The following is a 24,377-nucleotide window of genomic DNA, read 5'->3' as shown; positions in this document are numbered from 1 at the left end:
GAAACCTTAAACATAGTTACATAGTTGTTTTTTTTTCATAGAATTATAAATGCTTTGTTAATAAACAATATTTTTCACCGCCATACATACCTACCCAGTTCAAAATGTATAAAAAAACTTACGTTTTAGTGTTGTGTTGCCCTAAAAGATAAAAAAGTGGTAAGTCTAGGTTAGGCCATACCTACTGCGAAAAAACAAACAAATGTCCTATTACGCCTACGCTCCGTAACGACTTAAATATGTAGATATAACAGATGGACAAATTAAACCTTCCCTAAATCGTTGAAAAATGTACCTTGATTTCAAATAAATTGGTGGGCATGATAAGGGGCAATTTGTTAAAGGATTCTAAATACCGTGGGAATACGATAACTACTCTAACAATTGACTGTTATTCAATTGTTTTATTTTTAAGTAATTTGGAAGTTAGCTCCGTGGCGTGTTAATTATGCCATAAGTTAACACCAACTGGCGTTTCTTGGACAGTTTGTTGGAATTATAATTATTGTCATTAATTCTATAAACGTATCGTAATGTAAGTGTAAGTTAATAAAAGTTAATTTCTAATGAGATTGGATTAATCTCCCTATTAGAGGATAAGGCTTTTAGGGACTAGGGCTGATTGCGACTTTAAAAAAAGAATGTGAACGTGATGTGGGTACAATATTGTAATCAATTGACACACTCTCTGATAAGTGATGATGAAAGTCTATAGTCTATAGTTTCTTAGTCTTAGTTTTTAGTAGTCTTTCGTGTAAAAGTCATCTATAACATAGATAAAATTGTAAGAGCCCAAATTGACACGAGATAATGATCAAATATGTATCGTTATCAATATATATAGGTAGGTACTTTCAAACAATAACAATAACATTACCGAGGGAGCCTATAAATGGCGCATTCTTACAAAACTCTCCCCTCTTTCGGCTCTTTCCTTTGTGTCTTTGTTAACGGCGCACGAAACTTGACCCGAGGGGTGAAAAGAAAACGCGTAGAAAACCTGAAAGCCACAGACTAAATATACGCCGTATTATGAAGCCTTTCGTAGAGCAGTTCATCATTATAGTATTTATAGTTTTAATCGTAAATGCAACATTTTATACTGTGGCATGTTGATCTCGAGAACTATATTTTTGAGATATTTTTAATATACATGAATGATCGTAAACGCAACTGAAATACATATTTACAGAAGTGATCGTGCCCCTCAATGAGTTCCAGCACGGGAGCACCTTTATTTTGGTGCCCACTAGTTTTCCATGCTCCATCTGGTAGTAGATTTAATCAATGCAAATTTGACGTTATCCTCACAGTAATGCGATGTCTATTTGATGGTGCAATTTCTCCTCGTCCGACAATGTAGCGGGTTTATGATCAGTAAGGCGCTTTACGGCGTCGCAACTATGTTTGTATTCAATCCAGAGAGTGCATTTTCTATTTTCACACATTATTTACGTAGAAGATGAAGGTGAAGCTGAGTTTATGGGTTGGTATACAATGTATATCCTAATTTATTAAAATATGTATTAGATTACTACTATACAGATATATTATACACCTGTTCATATCACATTATAATCAAGACAACTGTTATATACCAACAAAAGATACCGTGACCTATAAAAACTATGAGATTATTTATTTGAAACTGTAAAATTGTCCATGTAATATAATTATTTAAATTTTATACAAACGTGTAGGCAGGTAAATATGTTTCGATGTGATTTTATGTCCATTGTTTCGGTGTGTTTTCCTGGTTTGTTTATTTTATGCATCGCACGATTCTGCTAATATATTTACGGGTAGTTAACTAGGTAAGTGCCTACTTGAAATAAAATAGAAATGTGTAAGTACCTATAACAATAACAATGTAACCGACTAGCTAGACTCTAAAGAAAGTAGCACTGTGGAATATCAAACAATCTTGTCTTTCTATGTTTATTCAACGCTTTAGCCCCAATGGGTCGAATTTTTAAAATGGTTTTACATACGACTTATTTTCGAATAGTATGAACTTTAAAACATTGTCTTGATTTGACATTAATAGAAATCGGAACGCACTGTGACTAATACAAAATCAACATCAAAATTTTACAGGAAGAAAATGTCGCGTATGTATGGTTATTTATTAGTAGTAAAATTAATGTCCAAGCTTTCCCCGTTGTTTCGAACTTTATGGACGTTTGCCCACGATACATGTTTGCCCAGTTGTGTTTCATTTACTTACCAAACAACTATATAGTGACTACTCGATGATGTATGAGATTTAATATTGCGTAAAATGTTTGCGAGCGTCCTAGAGGCAACGAGTTTTTGCAACCGAAAGTTAAACAAGTTTTATACAAAGTTCAATTTCGTTGAATGCATTTGATCGAGCAGCAACCTTATTTGCGACAAACTTAATGCTATCAATCCTGGGTACTTTGTATGTTATGTTAACTCTAAAAAAAAATTAAACTTCGCTAGGTTGGACCCCATTTGACTCAATAGAATAGTAAATGAGTCTTGAGTCAAGTCACTTGACTTACCATACCATAATTATGTTCACTTTCATTATTAATTTGCTCTCATCATCATTGGCCTTAAAGTCTATTACAGACTATTGAAACAGTGTCAGGTAGGGCGACAACGTTTTTCGTGGCTATGTAAGCCAATACGGGTTATTTGCTCTGAAGTAATAATAATAATTACTGCCATATTACACCAACTGTCCATTTTACATTTTGCGCTATATTTTAGTAAAATTATTTGATAGTTTTACAAATATCATTTTGATTAGCCTCTTTCTTTTCACATCGGTACCTACCTAATACCCAAGCGTAATATTAGGTATTATTATACTATAGGGATTTATATAATACTTAGCTATTTACTAGTATCTAAATCCTATAATATAATAACAATAACTTACAAGGAAAATATCAATAGCTGTAGGTACATACATGTAGGTACGTACATACGTATTTGGAACAAATGATACCTACCAGGAAAATTCGACGGTGTCCGTTAATTAAACTAATAATTTGCACTTTGCACTCTCATAGGTGTGCGGTTTTCCACCAAAATCAAATCATGAAGATTCCAAATGCATTCAATTACCTAAAGCATATATTTCTGTGACACATTATCCTCCGTCGCGCGCAGAATAAGCAAACTCCCCGCAACTAGGTTACAGCTCAGTTCTTTATTGTGTTTACGTGTCTTTGATATGAGATATACAGATATACGGCAGGTCAAGGCGCCAGACAGCTTTCAACGCGCCTATATATGGAAACATTAGCTCCCGTTTTCGCTAAGGACTTTTCGGTCACGACAGGCCTAATTTCCACATAATGGCTGGACTCCTTAATCTATGCGTGTCCTCGCATCCGGATTACAGCCTCGTGACAATGAGCGACACGGAAGAGCCGAGTGCGTCGTAAAAACGCGCTTAATTTCAATTTTATGGCGCACATTCAATTGTGGCCTGTAAAAAAGCGTTTTATTGGAGTCGCATCCTGGCCCCGAGGCCGCGATGCCCAGATAGCCCTAATTAAAACCCGACGCGTACTCTTGCGAAAGAACTTGCGAAACGAACTCTGTCCTCTGTTTTACCGAATTGTTAACATTTGATTTTTATGGCCAGAACAGTGGCCTTGTGGATATTTCATTACAACCAACTACGGAATTATTGTAGTTTTGTAGGTTCCTTCTCATACCTACAGTTTTTGACTGTGTTTTTTTTTTCGCCTCAAATATTTCTAAGAACTACGTCCAGATTGAACAAAGATTTCACTAAGCAAAACGTGCTTATTAATTTACCTTTCTATATATTTTCCGTTTGTCAACTAGTTATTGCGTGATTATTGATATGTGATATTGGTGATTAATGCAAATATTTCTTTCATTCCAGATAGACCCGCGGCGTGCAAAGAAGACTAAGTGCCATTCAACGAGTTTACCACACAGTGATATTTAGCCTTAAACTAGCGTTAGTGTCAGTGATATTAAAGTGTTAATCTAGTTTTACGAACGTTACCAAAAAATCAGCGAAACTGGCTCCTTACAAGGATATAATGAATCAGTCGAGCATGAGCGCCGTGCCGACGATAAAGTGTGAAGAGGTGGCGTCGCCGGTAGGTGGCGCGGTCGGGGCGGACGACCCAGGTGGCGCGTACAACCTTAGCGTCAACGTGAACCTGAGCGCGTCAGTCATAGGCCTCCTGACTGCGGAGTCTGCGAACACAACGTTGCGGACGCCGGAGATCGTGAACGATCTCATCACCATGACGAATCCTCTGGACCAGTACAACTACAGTGAGAAGACGTCAGGATTCAAGGTAATACTTTAATAAGTTTAACATTCGCATTCGTGCTCGATTCGCAGGCTCGTAGGTTTTTAACACACCCAGTACAGACGGCCTGCACCCCGGAAGCCATTCACTTTACATGGGATCCGTACGCTAACTGCACGCCTTCAACTGCACAGTTTCCATAGAAATCGCAGTCCGTCTGTACAGGCCCTAAAGTAGGAAAATATAAAGCAAATTTATCCAATACAAGTCCCGTTTTTCAGCTATAGCAATTATTCAATTAGATTAGACCGTATCGATAGCCAATAATTACATTAATTACCGATTGATACGTTTTGCCGGAAACGTATCTATGTAGGTACTTATTACACCTACAACTACATACAGGTAATAATACAACCTGCCCATATAAAACAAAATAAATATGTGCCATATGGCTATTTATAATTTAACATGGTTTAACATTTAGCAACTTTCATACAGATAACATATAATCTGGCAACGAAACCAACAGAACCGTGACTCAGCACAGCACAGCACCCGTTCTCTATTATTAGCCCTTACATTGTGTTGAGCTATCAAAATGCAAAGAGGTCCCTTAGTGCCTAGGTTGTCTAACGCATGCAGATGGACTGTTTAAATGCAAACTAAGTGTTACAAGTATCTTGAACCTCTGCCAAGTAACAATCACATAACGTAGGCCAAGCGTCATGGGGAAAAGGTCCTAAATGACGGCCGTTTCCTAGGAATACAGATCATATTTCTAAAACGGGGACGGTCACGTGACAGCCATCACCACCCCTTTATAAACATTGGGTAACACCAAGAGATGCCAACACGCCATGAGTTCATGCACCTTTTTGTTGCATTCCGTAGTTTAATTTCACAAAGTCGCATCTGAATTGCAGTTGCACCAACATACGTCATTTCTGTAGCTGAGTGCAGCTACGTTAAGCAGACTCAGTGGCGCCTCCGTATCAGTTTATCTATATTTAGTTATCGTATAAATACACATTATTTGTACAGATTATCTCATACATTGAAGTGTTGTGAATGAGTATAATTATGTATGGGACGGGATGGCGCATTCAGAGCGTGAAAGGACAAAGGGGACATATTATTTAACATGTCATTTTGGGTGCATTGGGTGTCGACGCATGTTATCTGTTTATTATGAGAATAAAAGAAGAGTTCATTTAAACGCTATCAAATATCAATCCTGAAATGATAGTTGCGGTTGAAATATTTGAGACAATTAATTAAAAAATAGAAAAATTCTTGTTTCAAATCTTGTTTAACTATATTTAGTACTTAGCCGTATTATAATGAATTTTATTTTGTTACTAACAAACCTATTTACCGGTCTACCCTTAATGAAACGGATTTGAGTTCAATACGATACCTATTCTAAAATTTCTTATAATAGAACATGATGTTAAAAACCTGTGGTAATTGCTAGAATGTAAAGTGATGAGACTGATGAGAGACCCACAGTGAACTCTGTTGCATAAATGTGAACCTTTTGAATGGCAGTCGTTAAAGTCGTGTTTCCAGTAATCTAGTAAACAGTACAGAACCCCTGCCACATAACACTAAGTATCATTTACATTTCGCCAATAATACGACGTGGGTCTTTGGCGTGCACGTAGCAGATATTACCATTTTCTTCTTCTTTAAAAAAATAACTTCTATCAAATTTATGATTTCACCAAGTGTGCGCTCGTAAAGCATGATGTTGTTCGGTAGTTGCATTTTGTAAAGATCTAGCTGGACTTTACTATTATTCAATGCATATCGATGTTCGGGAACCCAGGCAAATTACCCGTGTCGTGCTTGGTCACGCTGCTACACCGGAAGTCGTTCCATTAGCCTGGACACTGTGAGACGCGGACAAAAAGGCTGAAATCCGAAACCACTGTATCCCATCAACTCTTGTAAAAAAAGCAGTAGTTTTTAGAAGCCCCGGTTTAATCGGAAATAGTATTTCTGTTAGAATATTAATTGCTCCCATGACTAGTTGTAGGATACACAACAAAATGCATTTCCAAATAAAATTCTGTTTAAAGTGAACTTATTTTATTAAATCAGTTACTGATCAGGTGAAGTGTTAAGGCCTGAGGCGACTAAGAACGGAGGGATTTGTTTTTTGAGTATAGGTATCTAAATCCTTTTCTATTGAACAGGAACATAGAAAGGTCTCGATAATGCTTATTGTTATTAGGGTATTTAGAGTGGTAAAGGAGTAGAGTAGTAGTTTCTCACTTGATGGTCTCATCGGAAGATCAGCGCTGGAAGTCGCCAGCAACATGCTGAGATGGGGCCATTTCGTGACACTTTATATTTCACTATGTTATCTCTATGTATGTCTTTTGTCTGTGTGTTTACGAATAAAAAACTATTCTATTCTATTCTAAAGTCCCAGTTGCAATTATATTCAGCAAAATTGAAAGACGTCTTGTGAACAGTATTTTGTTTCCAGAGTGCGAGCGGGAACGATTCCAACTCCTCCTTGTCCAACTCATCGGCGACGTCGCCAGCCTCCGGTACTCCGCCCAGCATACAAAAGGTACCCTTACTACATTTTATTCTAATATCAAACCTTCGACGGACCCCTGACCCTTTCGAGTGACCCTGTCTACGATGCAGAAGGTTCTGAGTCTATAGTAAGCTTGAGAAGGCTTGTGTTGTGGGTATTCGAACAACGATATATACGAGTATAGTCAATAGTCAATAGTCAAAATATACTTTATTCATCTAAACCTAGCAACAAGCACTTATGAATATATATAATATACAAATACTTAAAAACATAGAAAACATCAATTTATGTGTGTAAAATTTATTCTTAAGTTATGGATGGAGGTTTTCTACACAAGCTTAATTATTGAGTTTATGGGGCTAGGTCGATTTGTGTAAAGATTATCCCATTATGTACATAATTATGTAATCAATGTAATCATTACTATCTAGGTATGTAAGTACTTGTAGTTATTTATAAAACTGTATACATCACGTACGTGCTCTCTGTATTCGCTTAAGTGCAGCCAAGTTAAGACTTGGGTCGTTCGATTTTCTTCTATATATTTCTACCTGACTAACAGACAGACAGTATAAGAAAGAGTCATACTCGTACGTGGGGACTTATAGTTCATTTTAGCAGTCCGTTCTAAAGACTGTGGCCAAACTAAATATCCAAACTGAAGTTCTCTCATAATCACATTAATTAGGTAGCTAACTAGCGTTTAACTAAACATAGTTTTGACGACATCAAAATTTAATAGCACTCTCTTGACTCTGTTTCCAATTTGAATTCGAATTAGGTTAACATTGCAGATTAATAGTGTAAAACCAGGATTTTATGTAGGCCCTGACATAGATTCTCGCCAGATGTACATAATGAGTAGTGATTGAACTTTCAGTGATTATTGTAAAATTATAGGAACGTAAGTAGGTGTGGTACATACTTTTGAAAATTGTCGTTATCAAACTGTAAGTTCATAACAACTTATGTGATAAGATTCTTGATAATTTTTATCATGTCCTTACACACGGTCCTTAAGTAACTTACATAATTTAAGGTACTTAACGTGATCCTTTATTTTTAATAACACACTAACTCGGTTTAACTCCATTTGTACTGGTAACTGCGGGTTTAACCAGTTTACGAGTTTCCTGAAACCACATCATCAATATTCATTTTCGAGCTAACCTACAAAAAAAATTATAATCGTATGAATTCTTCAAATGATTTGAAATACCTTAGTTTACGATGCGCTCAGTGCTGGCCGCTAATTGCCATAGCTTCGTACAAGGCTATCTTGTTCGCACACGTTTGATCTTCTTCATACCGACCGCTGGCTATCGCGAGATAATTATATGCGTATTAAAGTTAATTGGTAATATTCACGTTTGAAGTTTGAATAAACAAATCATAGGCTTGAGAGCTAATGGGTCAGTAAAGGACAGTTCAGATATATGACATTCCCTTAGAAAGTGTAAACTCACTGATTAGTAATTAAGTAGGTGTGGTTTCAGTGGTAGGTATTGTAGACGTAGAAGAAAAGTGAACAGGTACATGGGAGTCTCATGCTCAAAACTTCTTCAGACCTCTCTGTCAGCGTTTGGACTTAACAGAGACATGTGACGTTGGAATTTTGTTAAATTAGTATCGTTTATAACTAAACTGTTGTATGTTGTACAGATTAGTATTTTATACAATCGTGATATAATGGAGAGCTTTTCAGTCGAGTACCGTGTTTAGGCAACGAAGCTTGCTGAGTTGCCTAAGTAAGGTACGAGATTGAAAAGCTTGATTATATCACTATTGTATACAATACTTTTTCTACGAGTCAACAAAAAAAAATAAGTACTTAAAACTAGTAGAAAAATCATATATTTAGGTAAAAAAACCAAAAGTATACAGCTAAGATGCGCGAGCAGCCGCGATACATTCAAACTCTTACGCGACCCGACCCCGCGCCTCGCGCCCCGCCCCGGCCGGTTGGTCAACGACACCTTCTCGTAACTCATGAGGCCCTGGTAAGGTGAGTTCGACTAAGATCGGACACCGGGTAAGATCGTATGATTCAAATTTCTGCCTGTTGCGGGGCTTTTTTTTAATGCTGGCAAGGTGATGCAATGCCCGGGACAAAACAGCGCATTGCATCACCTTGCCAGCATTAAAAAAAAGCCCCGCAACAGGCAGAAATTTGAATCATACGATCTTACCCGGTGTCCGATCTTAGTCGAACTCACCTTACTTGCTCCGCGCTTTCAATTGGTCAATTTCATTATAGTTGACTAAACTGTATCGAAATGAATATTATAGTTGAGTTGGGGTCCCATAGTGAAAAAAGTATGCGATTTCACTTTGGTATACGAAGTCTTAATTCAAACATTGCAGTCGACGAGTAGAAAGACAGTCATTTAACATCTTGCGTTTAAGAAAAATGGCGTGAGTTGACTACCTTTTAACACCAGCCTAGACAATGAGCGGACGTTTAAAATATGAGAAAAAAAAACAATTCTCCACACAATGGTCATACAATTATTACAATTGTAAAGTAATTGACATATTAAGATTATTATGGTTTTTCAATCAGAACCTTGAATTTATCCTATCAAGGCAGATCATGAATCATACATTGCACAGATAAAAAAATCACATTCATTCAATAGGCAATGGCAATGATTGATAAAGAATCTCACGCATAAAAAGTGCTTATACATGTTGAATAAGAATTAAAATGGCACATTTAGCTAGGGTTGCGGGATGGACATTGGACATCCTGACTAAATTTGTAGGGCTAAGATGGCCGACTCTTTATCATTTGTCACCATAGCTGTCACGTTCTAACAAATATGTAAGTGCGAAAGTAACGCATGGCATGACAGGTGATAAAAATGCGACCATGATAGCTGGTCTGGACAAACAATCCTGACATGGAAATGTCACAGCGACTTTAGACTAACAGTTGTTTGTTAACTCCGCTCATTTTAGTTGGTTTATTACGAAAAAGACAAAGATAATAAGTATATACCTACTATACGTACTCAAATCAATTCATCCATTTGGAAGCCATACCTAATGGTTTAAAATGTGGTAAATTTTAGCGTGTGGGGTGGAATATGCGCAGTGTTCCTGTTCCCTCTATTACTTACAAAATCAAATCACGTGTTCAAAGGGCCGATCTAGCAATCATATTATATGTGACGTGATCAGATCATAGAATTTGATCATTTCCTGAAACGGCATTTTAGAATTTATCACTTTTCATGATAATGATGGTTATTAGGTTATCTAGGTTTAACTTTTACATGTTGTTGCCAAACAATCATTTCATGAAATGATTGTCCCACCATGAAATAATCAATTCTAAGATCCGGCCACGCCATATCCATTTATACATAAGTAGGTAAAGACATATTTAAGTAAGTATACTGATGTCTGCTAACCCTAGTTTCACCTGTATTGTGCTTAGCTCTCACATCATTGAAAACTGAGCTTTATTCTAATAGGCTTAAGAACGATGACCATTTGTTACAAGATAAGCTAGTGATTTTACGACAATGTTATTTGCATACTCAATGTCCGGGTCTCGATGTCCTTCCATTGTTGGTCGGATAATAATCAGCCATTTTCTTTTTGAGTTGAACACGCAATTGCTTAATCTTTTATCACGATTTTGCCTATTAATAGAGCTATACATAGATTGCATCACAGCTCTAAGTATCTATAACTATTTGCCGGACAAAAACAATTTGCTTATGTAAATATATTCATGTTTTATATCTCATTTTATTACATCGCTAGAAATCCATGAGGCTACCTACTAATCGTAAAAAAATAAACAATTTAATTGATTTCTTTAGCGGCAAGTATCATTATATTCTTAAGATATGGAACTAAGCGTAAAATACCACAAAGCTAGCAAGGGCTAAAAGTACTTTATGGTTATTTATATGTTTAGAAGTTTTTTTTATATATGTATATTTATGCAATAGCTCGTAGGTAGGTCCATGACAGTTTTAAACTATGTCCGTCGTTATAGCATTTGTCCCCCCCTTACACTTTTATAGTACCTACATGCAGACATTAAAGCAACCCTAGCAGCCCTTGAATATTTACAAATCCCATACTTCATGACACCATCGACTATTTACAGACAATATATATGAAATATATTAAAAACGGGTCACTCACTTATTTTAAGTCGAAAACCCTCGACATGTTTCATTCCGTACCAAGAAGCATCATCAGGAGCTTGCGTTAACAGCGACGAGCGTTTTCGACTTAAAAAACGTGAGTAACCCGTTTCAAATATATTTAATATGTTCGTGTCTCACGGAAATGTTACAAAAAAACCCTATAATACGTATGTTTTCGCCTTACAGACTTGCTCGGAACTAATAAAGGCCGGTTTGAAGCTGTCGATCGAGTCGAAGCGCAAGATGTCCGGCAGCGACACGGACCTGGGCGTCAAGAGGATGAAGAGAGAAGACAGCGACGAGGATTATGACAGCAGTCACACGCACACTACTAAGAGCGACGGGGTAAGCATTCGAAACGCGGCGGACATTAACATTATCTTGCACCATCCCACTAACCCGGGGTTAAGCGGTTGAATCGTAAATCCACTGTCAAATTGTACTGGTAACCATGCTAACTCCAGGTTTAACCGGTTATCCACGGGCTAGTGGAATGGTGCAAGTGGCGCTAAGGAGTTAATCAAGAACTTGCATGCGATTTTCGGCGTTACCTACCTAAATTGCGGTATTTGGTCGATCGATCTCTGTAGTGACGTATCGGATATTGCAGCTGGCACCGTGTAAATGGGGCTTTATTATATCTATCGTTTTTGTTGAGAGGGACAGAGAAAGACATGTAGTATATGATGTTTCTTTGTCCTTCTTAGCAGTAAGATCGCAGAAAGTTCCGATAAAAAGGTAGATAAATAAAATAGAATCTGTGCGGAAAGAGAAGTGTCGTAGAATGTATTGGACCTCATACATTTCACGACTCTTCTCTTTCCGCACAGACTATATCCCCGTTTAGCCAGAATAGTACGCACAGTGCCATCTTTTGTTACACTTGTCAAGCATGGAGCTAATAATTTATTAAGCCTTATTAGTTATTATAATTTTATGGACATTTTAATTACCAGCCAATTAATGTTATTATGTTTCTTACAAAACTAGTTTGAAGAAGGCACCATTAAAAAATCAGTCGTAGTAGATTCAACAGTTAAGTTACTAACGAAGCCAGAGTCCTGCCAGACCTAATAAGTAGAAGTTACATCCCTGTTAAGGTAAGCGTACATACTCGTAAGCGTCGGTAAATGTAAATACATCAAGGGAACTGGAAGTTAAATCAACCGTTATTGATTTGATACAATATTTACCTTCGGCGTCACCAACCACTATGCGAAAAGTTTAAAATTCACTTTCATCCATTTTGATAGTTACCTATAGTTAATTTTCGCGAATATATAAAGTAGCCGTGGCGATTATTTAAGAGGTTAAATTTATCTAAGATTGACTGCCGATTCAATATCAAACTCCTGATTATTCACTGAAACTACAAGGTGTTTACTTTGTATTATCTTTATCTCACTTGAAATCAGTTAATTTATAACTTACTGCACGTTTGACCTTAAGCAAAAAGGCAGTAATATGTTTTATGACTAGCCTAGTCCACTACTCGGAATAGACGAACGATTGCGAATATCTTAACCCTTTATCAGGCTGACAGTTTAAAAATGACAATCGAACGTCAGTCTTAGTCATTGAATATAGAACACAAGTTTGAATTGCCGTAAGTATGTGGGAAATATATCTAGCTCCCTCAGCCTGTAAAGGGTTAACTAGCTTTAATGGCTATGGCGGCTGCATTGTAATGCACGGCGCTATTGAAGTTTTATAGCAACGTGCAAAGATGGCTTGATTGTGAATGCACTAAATGTTATTCTCATGGGTTGTTAAACTCCTCGCCTCTTAACCAGTATAAGCGTGGTCTATGATTATTGATAGGCTTGTAGTTCGTAGGGTATCTTTATAGAAATGCGTCAATCACGCGCTTAATTAGCGCAAGTCATGCAAGGCTTGCGTAAAGCGCACAATCTACAGCAAATATCCTTGTAAGTAGAGTCACGCTCCGTGATTGTTACGCCATTTAGAGTTCTAGCTAAATTGGACAGTCCATAGTCCATAGCGTAAGTATGGAAAAACCAATTTAGCTAGGACCCTAAATGGCGTAACAATCCCGTGTGGTGACTGTACACTCACAACTAGAGATGCCCCGAATAGTGGTTTTGGCCGAATACCGAATATTCGGCCACTCTCTCAGCCGAATACCGAATATTCGGCATGAGATGCGAACATTATGAGTCACAATTATTATGAAAACTGTTCGCCAACAAAGCACAACGTTTGCTAAGATATATTTTTTGTAAAACAACTGATGAATGTAGTTAGAGTCAATCAAATCAGACCCATGATAAAAATAAAATATTTCATAATCAACAAATGCTTAAAAAAAGGGTCTTCCTATTTAACAACTTTCCAATAATACTTTTTAAATATTAAATATACCAAATTTTGGTTTTTTTTTGTGTAATTTTTCTTTTTAGTTAGCGGCAACAGATATTCGGTATTCGGCCGAATAGTAATAGGCAACATTCGGGCGAATACCGAATATTCGGCAGTGTCCGAATACCGAATAGTTGCCGAATATTCGTGGCATCTCTACTCACAACGCATTCCCTAGACTGGACGCATCTTTACATAGAAGATCAGAGGGCCAATCGTTTTTCAAAATTCAATTTCGTAGTCAGTACTGGTTCATTAGATGCAATGCACTTGGCAAGCGATTTGAATAACCGCCGCTACGTGTGAATTCACTTCCTCGATAGTACGTGGTTGTAAAATGACTATGGCGTCGAAATAATTTATTTAGCCTATCACCTCATTTATTTTCACATCAGTCACATTAGTATTCTAATCAAGAGATTAGATTCCTATAAGAATAGGAAGTCGAATTTGGCTCGCCCCTGCATCACAGACTGTGCAGGGCGTGGCTCATTATTTCATAGAGTCTGTGCGGAAAGAGAAGAGTTGTGGATTGTATTGGGCCCCATACATTCCACGACTCTTCTCTTTCCGCACTAGGGCTTCTAATACCGGGATCCCGGTATTTCGGGACCCCGGGATCCCGTCTTTATAAACGCATTTTTCAATACCGGTATTTTTAAAGGCAATACCGGGATCCCGGTATTTTAAAAATGAGGGAAATGCGCAGTATTACCCTTTAAATCCATTATATTCGGCTGTATCAAAAAGCTTACTAAACGACAGACGCATCTAGAGTTAGACCAAGAAAAGTCTGCAACGATTTTGATAGCACGCGCAGTGCAAGTGTTATATTAAACGTCAAACTTCTATGAAATTATGACGTACAAATAACACTTGCACTGCGTACTGCGTATGCTATCAAAATCGTTGCAGACTTTACTTGGTCTAACTCTAACTGGTCTCTAGCCCGCATTTTATTATTGATACAAGATCGTTGCCTAATGCGACAGATAAATATTTGGTGGTTGGTGGTGGATGAATCCTGAAGTTATGTGAGTGATGAATATGATGATAGTGACATTAACATTAACATAATTAGTTCTTATAATTTTATCAAAAAATAAAAGGAAAGAGCAAGAATAACTGTAATAATGGCAAACCAATTTTGACGGAAATTTGAAAAAATGTTGTCTGGTTGGTTAAGTTGGACTACAAATGTGACTGGTGAGGTGAAGTCAACAAATTGGATAAAATTATTGCCAACCTTGAGTGTGAAATAAAATTATTGCAGATGGCGGCATTGATTGTTTATTGTTGTAATAGCTTTTAGGACATATCTGGTATTCCAGTGAGCCTTTCTAATTCCCTTTTTTAATAAAACTATATATTTTTAAGCGATTCATATCCAATACCGGGATCCCGGTATTGATGAAGACAGTTTCGGTATTAATACCGGTATTGTGAGAAGTCCGGTATTTGGAAGCCCTATTCCGCACGAAGTCTAAGCTCAAAGATAGGTACTTAAAATCGGTATTAAAAACGTCAAACTGAAAATTTCGTCTGACGTATTTCCCTCTTGTCTATAAACTTTTTTTACCACTAGCTTTTGGAATAACATCGTGAGGTAACCTGCATTCATCTGCGAAGAAATTCAAAGGTTTAGGTATGTGAAGTATAACCCGCATTGGGCTGGCGTGGGGACTATAGTCCAAGCCCTCTCACGCATGAGAGTATGCCCAGCATTCCCAGCAGTAGGACGTTATTTTATTTTATGTTATATATGTATAGGTATACTTTTATAATAAAATATATGTTTTCTCTCTTCAGCTTACCCCCGAAGACGAGGAACGGCGGCGGCGACGAAGAGAGCGGAACAAAATCGCAGCCACCAAGTGCAGACTGAAGAAACGGGAGCGCACCGTTAACCTGGTCTCCGAGAGCGAAGTGCTCGAGAACCAGAACATCGACCTGAAGGCGCAGTTGAAGGTACATAACATAACACCACTTAAGTGTAAGGTCTGAGTGGACGCTCGAGTTGGGCGTGCAGCGGGGCGGGGCGTGCGGCGTGCATGTTAAACAAATGAAAACGTATAAGAGCGGCCTTAGTGCACGCTGCTCACATCACGCGTGAGTCCACAGCCACGATGCACGCCCCGCCGAACGCTCCGCTTCGAGCGTCCACTCAGGCCTTACACTAAGTCAAAAGACGCTCAAGCTACAAGGCTGCCATCCTCTAAATTCCCTGGTGATCGCTACAAAAGGGAGCGATTATGAACTGTAAAGGTTCCGTCATACAGGCGCGTTTTCCGGGCGGAGAGTGAGCGGGGCGTGAGCGTTTTATATGTAAAAGCGGCGCACCCCGCTCACGCCCCGCCCGGAAAACGCGCCTATGTGACGAAGCCAGAAAGCAGCGCAGTCCTGTTTTTAGGGTAAATAGGCAAAAATTACCACCATTTTAGTCAAAAGACGCTTATTTCTTAGCAGGATATAGGCTTACTTACAAGATAGGCAAAGATCGCCGTTTTAAGATGAGGCTTCCACTCGCTAAAACGCTCTTACATTTCATTCTACATATTTGCCCGTTAATTTAAAAGTTGAAAAGACATTTTTGTAGCTGAGATATAATGTCTTGGACAATGACTTAAAGTCACAGAAGGACACCATTTATCACCTCAAATGCCCAAACATGTTGTGTTATGGCTCAAGTCGTTAAGATAAGCCGAGATTAGGCTGGACGTAAGTAGGGAGATTATGCGGATATTTAAGTACTTTTTAAAACACAAAGCTCTTTGGAGCCTACATACCTACATATGTATATATACATATGTGCGGTGTAGATCACCGATAAACAAAGAAAACTAAAACTATGGTGTACCTACAACGTATCACCCACATATATATCATTAATACCAGTGGCCTATTTTATAAAGCTACAAGTTACAATTTACAAGCGGAAGTCTCTTTCTAACCCTATGTGTTAGAACGAGACTTCCGCTTGTAAATTGTAACTTGTAGCTTTATAAAATAGGCCACAGGTCATTGCAATGTTGAAATGAATAATATAATGTTTTTGTAAAATGGAATTTAACTGATGTTTCATCTCTCCAGGACCTCGAAGTGGAGAGGCGGCAGCTCTTGGAAATGCTCAACGTGCACAAAGCCTCGTGCGTCAAGAACGGAGCGCGGGCCTCGCCCACGAACCCGAGCTACAACCTCATCCGGTACGACACCAACACATTCCCCGCCTTCGAGCAGAGCCCCTACATCCGGCCCGAGTCCGCCAACATCCTCGCCTCGGCGACCAGCTTCCCAGGTGAAATAGAACCCATCGCGTCCATAGAGCCCCTCTACATGTCCCAGATCATGGAGGGCGACTACACCCGGCCTGACAGCGTGCTCAGCCTACAGACCAACCCTGACTCCTACGTCACGACGGACGGCTTCATATCCAAGACCACGAACCTCCTCGTCCCGATCGAGTCCGAACAAGAGTACTACGATGCTGAGGCCAACTACAACCTGAGCACGCAGCAGTGCCATACGTACCCCGCGACCGTCCCCGACTCGCAAACCAAACTCAACAACGGCCTCAACGACGGCTGTCTGGTCTAACGTCACGAGTATACGTATGTTTAAGCATTGAGAAATTCGGAATAGAGCGTCATCACCGTTGCAACTTTTACTTCACTTTGTTTCTGTGTCCATTGTGATAATTTTTCATAACTTTTTTAAAAGTGAAGTAAAAGCTGCCCTTTTTTCGTATTATATAGAAATTTATGCTGGGATGGGAGGTATATTTCGAAACGAAGTCGTATGTCTACTGTGTAGAACAACAGCGTAGATTAGTATGGTGCCTGTATCGCGTATGACGAGTGAAACTAAAGGGTATTGGCGAAAGATTACTCCGTATAGGTAGGTATCAACATTTTCATTTCAAATATTTCGACATTATGACCATTTATTTATGTTATGTTTATTTTATTCCGCGTTGTGAAATAATAAAATTATTGCTTAACACTTCAGTAGAAACTGTGAAACAGTTGATAGGTAGGTACCCCCCTAGTTTATTTTTACCTAGATGTTTAACTCTTAACATATGATTAGGTACCACTCTCGGTTATTTTTTTAAGTTAAATAATTTTGCTTTGATCTGTTTAATATAAGTTTACTGGTTGAGATCTGATTATGTGGTGCAATATGAGAAATGAGATTAAATTAATGCACACCATGAAAAATTCTGCACTTTATAAATTGTTTTGTTCATTAAAGTGTGTGTATGAAATATCTTGCATATAACCTAAACTATACATCAACACAATTATTATACATCACATTAAAATATTTTATCTTCCAATAGGTAATTAGAATTACTTACAAATACCTCCCGTTGATATTCCGAAAGTATATTGTATTGTTGCTAAAATATATTCACAGATTATTAACGAATAGATTTATAAAGATGAAAATACATCATTTATATAAGTAGATAAGTGTTGTAGCTATACAAAAAATAACATTAGCGTGTAAGGTGCTTTAATACAAAATACAAGTGATAGAATATAGATGGCGTTATAAGGGATTTTTTTATGGCTTTATAAGTAAGGCGTAACGTTATATATATTTTTTGAATGTAACTCTGATATGAAACTTATTTCAAATAAACTGTTCTCCGTTAATAAAGGCGCCGATCAGGTTCAATTTCTTTCTCACTCTAGCTAGTTACGACTATGCAAGTGTGAAAGAGAAGTTTCACGACCCCTGTTGTTACTTGAGTTTTCAGTGAGCTAGATAACCTAGTTTTCTACATACCTACATATAGAAGAACAGGAACTTATAGGTAACTAAGTTTAGCTACACGAACTTCTAAAGTTGCCAAATACTTAGTAATGAAAAGAAGATCGTAGTATGTTAAATTTAAATATTTTAGCAGGTACTCACTAAAAACGTAACAGACAGGGCTCCTTGCAAAAAAACCGGACTTTATAACATATTATTTATAAAGAAGCTACTTATGAATTTTGATTTAAAATATTTTCAAAAATTGTGCCTAATTTTTTCACATAAACTGCAGGCAGGTTTTAAGTAAGGCCTTAAAATACAGTGTAGCGAAAATATGAGCCTTATATCCTTGTACAAACGCCATGCTCGTATAGGTACATGCTATAGTCAAGTTTATTATGGTATGGTGCCTTTGATTTAACACAATCGAATAATTATTACCTACCGTTTTGTTGTAAAATATGAATGTTATATTTTTGTACGATTTTACCATATTAAGCGATAAATGCGAATGTATCTGAGCTACCATTTGTTAACCCTTTGAACGCCACGCCTATCGTGTGCGGCGAGACATTGTGAACCTTGTCGGAATGACGAAGGTTGATATTGGGCTGTAGCTGCGAGTCAGTCATAGAATATTACACCAGTGACATTTCAAGAAATGAATGAGATAAAATATTTGTTGTGTAGCTGGTAACCGAAGTTGTGCTTAACCGAGGAATAACATTTTACCTAATTGCTATAAAATTAAAGCTCAAAGTCAGATGAATATAACCAACAGCCATCATAATTTGGACTTGGATTTTGTCATGAAAATTCAAAGTATAATTCAATGCGAATAACAAGATAAATTGTACGTATTTTACACGCAGTACTTTAGCTAATTGCTAAGGGAGCTTACATGTTAAAGTGGCAAACATTGAACTGATTATTGTCCGCAAAGTACAGAATTTTTACCGTGGAAATTCTGTACTCTGTGCGTTTGTCTCTTAACTCGTATTTTTTCACCGAATAATCGAAAATATAATAATATTTTCGTTGTCAGGACCATAACTATATTACCTATAGAGTAATTTTAGGTAGGTATCTACGGTTTAAAAAAACCATCATGAAGCTAACTCCGGTTCAGAATACTAACAATAAATATTGTTTTAACCCTATGAACCCGAAGAATGCCTAAATTCGCCATGAGTAGTGCCCACAACGCCAAAAACAAGTGTTGTACGCTGTTAATGTAACCTTCATGCTGTCATGTAAGGTTTATATTGGCTTGTACGCACCCATGATGTTGGCGTGTGCGTCGTTTTTGTAAATGACGTTTAAATTGTCAAGTTTCATTAATCTTATTCATACAAATGTACATACATAATATACTATACCTAAAGTCTATTTTTTTTATTCGGTAGACTAAAATGACATTTCATAGTATGAACATAAAATGTCATTTCATACTATGAAATGTCAGTTTAGTCTACCGAATAAAAAAATAGACTTTACATAATATTCATACAAAGATAATTTAAGTAAGATGTACGTGATAATGTTATAATGATAATATGTTGTGTGTCTATGCAGCAATGGTCTAAATTTTCTGTAGCTCAGATACATGGTATTGCCAATACTTACAGCAGTGCCTTTCGCGTATGAAACCAGTGCCCCTAGTCTTTTGGCCTCCCGAGCCAAGTCGCGCAAGCATTTATTTTTATATTGTTGGTAATACAAATACATTGTGATAAAAGTTAACTTAAGCGTAGGTACACGCAAAAATACCTATTTATTGACAACACAATTTTTAAGGGAATGTTATGGAGTTATGATTTCTCTTGTTTAACAAGAATGTTATTTAATGAAATGCAATGAGCTTGAATTCAGTTTATAAATACATTTTGTCTCAGACTCTTTTTTTGCCAATCTTTCTTCGATTTAATTTGGGCATTAAATATAAATCTCATATTTCGTTGACACATTTGAATTAAATATTACTTGTGTAAGTGTAAATTGTATGAGTAAAGCTCATTGCATCTTAGAAGTGTGAAGGTACCGTCACAGTAATCTTACAAGTAAGATTAACTTTAGAGGGTATAGTAGCGTGTAAGAAAGCTTTCTGTCTACGCAACGAATCGGTTAAGTTTTCAACCTTATTAACATGTAGATAAAGTTCAAAATGTTAACCGTTGTTGCTTCTGTACCGCGTTTTTTTTTCAGTTACTAAATTATCTGTCCAAAAGGTCAATTTCTGAACAGATAAATTGGTATCTTTGCTCTTTTATATATAACTTATATAAGTATAAAAATAACTTTTTTCATGAATTTTGGTTGTTATATAACTGCTAGTATTACACCTTAAGAGTTATTGTTGTAATATAGATGTATCTATTTATATTCCTTACTATTAATTATAGTTCTTGCGTTTTGAACGATCGTATAAACCCCGTGATGCCTATAAAAATGATTACTGGAAATATCGTATTGAAACGGAAGAACTATAAGTACTATACTATCGCCCACACTATTAACTGACAGTTCGCAAACCTTATTACAACAGGCATAAGGTCCACAGATGGACAGTTAAGAGTGTCGCTGTTTGTACCATGTACAACTATTTAATACATCTTTTTATGTCTATTATTAAATCATTATTATGCTTCTGTGAGTCAGATGGAATGAAATAGTACTGTTTTTAAGGACATATTTTTATAAATATAATACCACATTAAAATGCCTTTCCACCAGAGATGTGCGAGGATACGTAAGTACCTGCGCGTAACAAAGGATGTGTTTGTCAGCCAATAGAATATCGTCCATTGGAGCGGCGCTGAGCGTGATTCTATTGTTTCATAACAAACGCATCTCTCGCTAGTCTCGCTACACATCCTCTCACCTCTGGTGGAAGCGCAGCCTTACGTACACATTTGGTACTATTTGTCACAAAGTGATTCTCATTATGAATTCTGTAAGACCCGTTGTTGAGAAATTTTAACGCAGTTGTGAATTGTATATAGGTTTTGTAAGCGTTGTAAACATCACTTGTACCTGCTTCTTAAAACAATACGACAGACAAAGCAAAATTATTGTGCTTACAAATATTAAAAAATAAATCATATATTGCATATTTTTATGTTTCATTATTTCCCTTAATTTAAGCACGTTTACACTAGGCTCAAAGTAACTTTGCAATGTATTTATAATAGAAAGTTTACGTGCACCTAAAGTAAGTACGCTAAGCATGAAGAATATCGTACATTGACTCGCCATTTCCTATCTCTATTGCACGCGTATAATTATATGGCTGTCCCGCCTATGATGCCGGCGGTCAATGCCACTATGCGAGCGGGACAGCAATATATGCGCGTGCGATAGCGATAGGAAATGTAGAGTTAATGTACGAAATTCATCGTATTTGGCGTCCTTACTTTACATCAGATAATACGCCGTAAATGTAATTATCAGAGCCCGGAATTTTCGTAGCATTTTTGAGCTATCATAGGGACTTTTCGTTTATCGACTTCCGATTATACATATGTATATCGATAAATACGGAATACAATATTTAAAATATGATTACGAGTAGAAGTAAACAACATGCAGTGTTATCGCGAATGAGCGATCTCTTCGAGATAACCTTTGGATACCAACTTTTAGGAAATTGGTAAAAAGTTGGCTAAAAGTTCAAAAATGCCACGAAAATTCCGGGCTCTGGTAATTATCATGTGTACGTGCTCTTTAATTCAAACTTTGAAGAAGGACAAACAAAGATAACGAAAAACAAACAAGTTTTACTAGATTGATATATTTTAATATCACAATTAAAGCTTAGAACAAATAACTATTCTTACTTTTATATGTACAAGCGCTAATACAGTCATCTTGACATACGATCAATTAAACAATTGATACGCTACTTAAGTCATGACATGACGGACAAATTTTACTTGAACTTACCAGTTGATTGCTTACAAAGGAATTATGAAATATGTACTGTATGAGTTACACGCTCAATAGTTAAAAAACCGGTAAATAAATAATCGTAACAATAGTAAAGAGTTATTGAATATAGAAAATCGTTTATCCTAGTTTGACAGCTGAAATAGATAGCGCTTTACTCCGTCAGGTTTTGTTGTCACTGAATTGTCAAACGAATTGAAAAGTCAATACTTTTGACAGCCAGAGTTACCGCATAAAGTAGGTACAGTCGCGATCAGATATATTGGAGCGGCCGAGGTGCTAAAAAATATCTGAACACGCACCCTAACGCCTTGGCAATAGAGGCGTGTTCAGATATTTGTGAGCACCTTGACCGCTCTGACATATCTGATGGCGTACTGTACCTACGTAACGTTACAACGCCATCTAGATTTCGAAGCAAGAATTTGTCTCAACTTTATACATGTTACACAATCAATGATTTTTTGACATTAACGCCAAGGGCCTAAGAGTCATATTCCAACCTTATTGGTTATTTTAGTCTCTTGAAAGAAAAACACCAATATTAACCTAAAAGAAATCAAGTCAGTTTATTTACGATTTACATGATAGAGGGGATTTTGACTCGAACTAAAATTAGAATAGAAAACCTATCCAGCAGTAACAATTTCGTAATGCATTTTTATTCAGAAATATATATATATATTTTATACAGAAATATATAGGTACTAGAACTTGTTTAGATAGGTTACATAAGCTAGTACTAAAGTACAGTTCAGTTCACAAACTCACAGAGTCACAAAACTCACAAAAATATATTCACACGCCTCTAAGATACTAACAATAAGCTCGAGTTTATATATTTTTGGAACGTTGGCTTGCAAAGATGTTTGTGACAGTAAAACAAAGTTCAGAGTAGGCAATGTATAATGTAGGTATTAGAACATTTAAAATATTGTGCAATATACAGGGTGCTTCCTGTAACAGGAGCAATAAATTAAACTAAAGGCTCTACTCCTCAAACTAACCAACATTTGTTCAGCAACTTTTAAAAATTATCAATCCTTTAGACTTCCTCTTTTTCATACTAAATAAATATTGCCTTCAATGTACGCTGACATCAGTGTGTTTGACGTTGCTTGTCACGCTTTAAACATAACAAAATTTGCAATACATTGCGTCTTAGAATAAACTTTAAAGTGTAATAAAAATCTAAACATGATTTACTTTCAAAAGTTGCTGAACAAATGTTGGTCAGTTTGAGGAGTACAGCCTACAGTTTAATTTATTGCTCCTGTTACAGGAAGCATCCTGTATAATTGCACTGAATCATTGCAAACCCGTAGCGAAGTTAGACATAGATAAATACATATTAACCTATTCTTCTATGAGGACTTTTGCTCCAAATTCGGCTACCTGTAATCATTTTACTCTATTATATCAGGTTCATGGCTTATGTTTAGCTAATCTTTATTTGTTTTTAATTAATATGATTTTTACTTCAGGTACATATGTAGAAATAAACCAAACTGTTACACTATTTCATTGACAAATCGGAACGGTACAAAAAAAAGTATGTACAAAAATTTGTGTACGGGGTTATAAGAGGTTAAAAAAGTTATACAGGGTGCTTCCTGTAACAGGAGCAATAAATTAAACTGTAGGCTGTACTCCTCAAACTGACCAACATTTGTTCAGCAACTTTTGAAAATAACTCTTGTATTGATTTTTATTAGACTTTAAACTTTATTCTAAGACGCAATGTATTGCAAATTTTATTATGTTTAAAGCGTGACAAGCAACGTCAAACACACTGATGTCAGCGTACATTGAAGGCAATATTTATTTTGTATGAAAAAGAGGAAGTCTAAAGGATTCATAATTTTTTAAAGTTGCTGAACAAATGTTGGTCAGTTTGAGGAGTACAGCCTTTAGTTTAATTTATTGCTCCTGTTACAGGAAGCACCCTGTATATGTAATAAAACCAGCCTAAAGTACTACTGCTTAAAGCCAAAGAATGAGAGTTCAAACACGTTCCGATGTATTTTCGCCGAATTCATCTTTTCTCAGAATTGTTAACATAAACATACTAAAGACTTCAGGCCTGTGCACACCGGATGCGTGCGTGTAGACTTGCACATGTACGTTGTAATATACAGGCCCTTATATCCAGAGGGCCTACCGCGAACTACGTTCGACGTGTTGCCTCTCTGTCACACTTGAGAATGCGTACTTAAGTGTGACAGAGAGGCAACACGTCGAATGTGGTTCGCGGTAGGCCCTCTGCACAACGCTTGCGTGATGTGTGCGTGC

General features: G+C 36.9%; 1 protein-coding gene across 1 annotated transcript in view; it reads left to right on the top strand.

The window, feature by feature from the left end:
- The window catches only part of LOC134653512 (activating transcription factor 3), a 90,472-nt gene extending 72,953 nt beyond the window's left edge, over positions 1–17,519 (top strand). The window contains exons 2-6 of the mRNA XM_063508882.1: positions 3,893–4,319; positions 6,772–6,858; positions 11,187–11,345; positions 15,189–15,347; positions 16,470–17,519. Of these exons, the coding sequence (XP_063364952.1) occupies positions 4,056–4,319; positions 6,772–6,858; positions 11,187–11,345; positions 15,189–15,347; positions 16,470–16,973 (1,173 nt within the window). The 5' untranslated portion in view covers positions 3,893–4,055 and the 3' untranslated portion in view covers positions 16,974–17,519. The remainder of the gene's footprint in view (positions 1–3,892; positions 4,320–6,771; positions 6,859–11,186; positions 11,346–15,188; positions 15,348–16,469) is intronic.
- The last annotated feature ends 6,858 nt before the right edge of the window (positions 17,520–24,377 follow it).

The sequence above is a fragment of the Cydia amplana genome, chromosome 13 (assembly GCF_948474715.1).
Source record: "Cydia amplana chromosome 13, ilCydAmpl1.1, whole genome shotgun sequence".
Taxonomy (NCBI): Eukaryota; Metazoa; Arthropoda; class Insecta; order Lepidoptera; family Tortricidae; genus Cydia; species Cydia amplana.
Note: the sequence above shows the minus strand (reverse complement) of the source record. Positions and strands in the feature narration are given on the sequence as shown.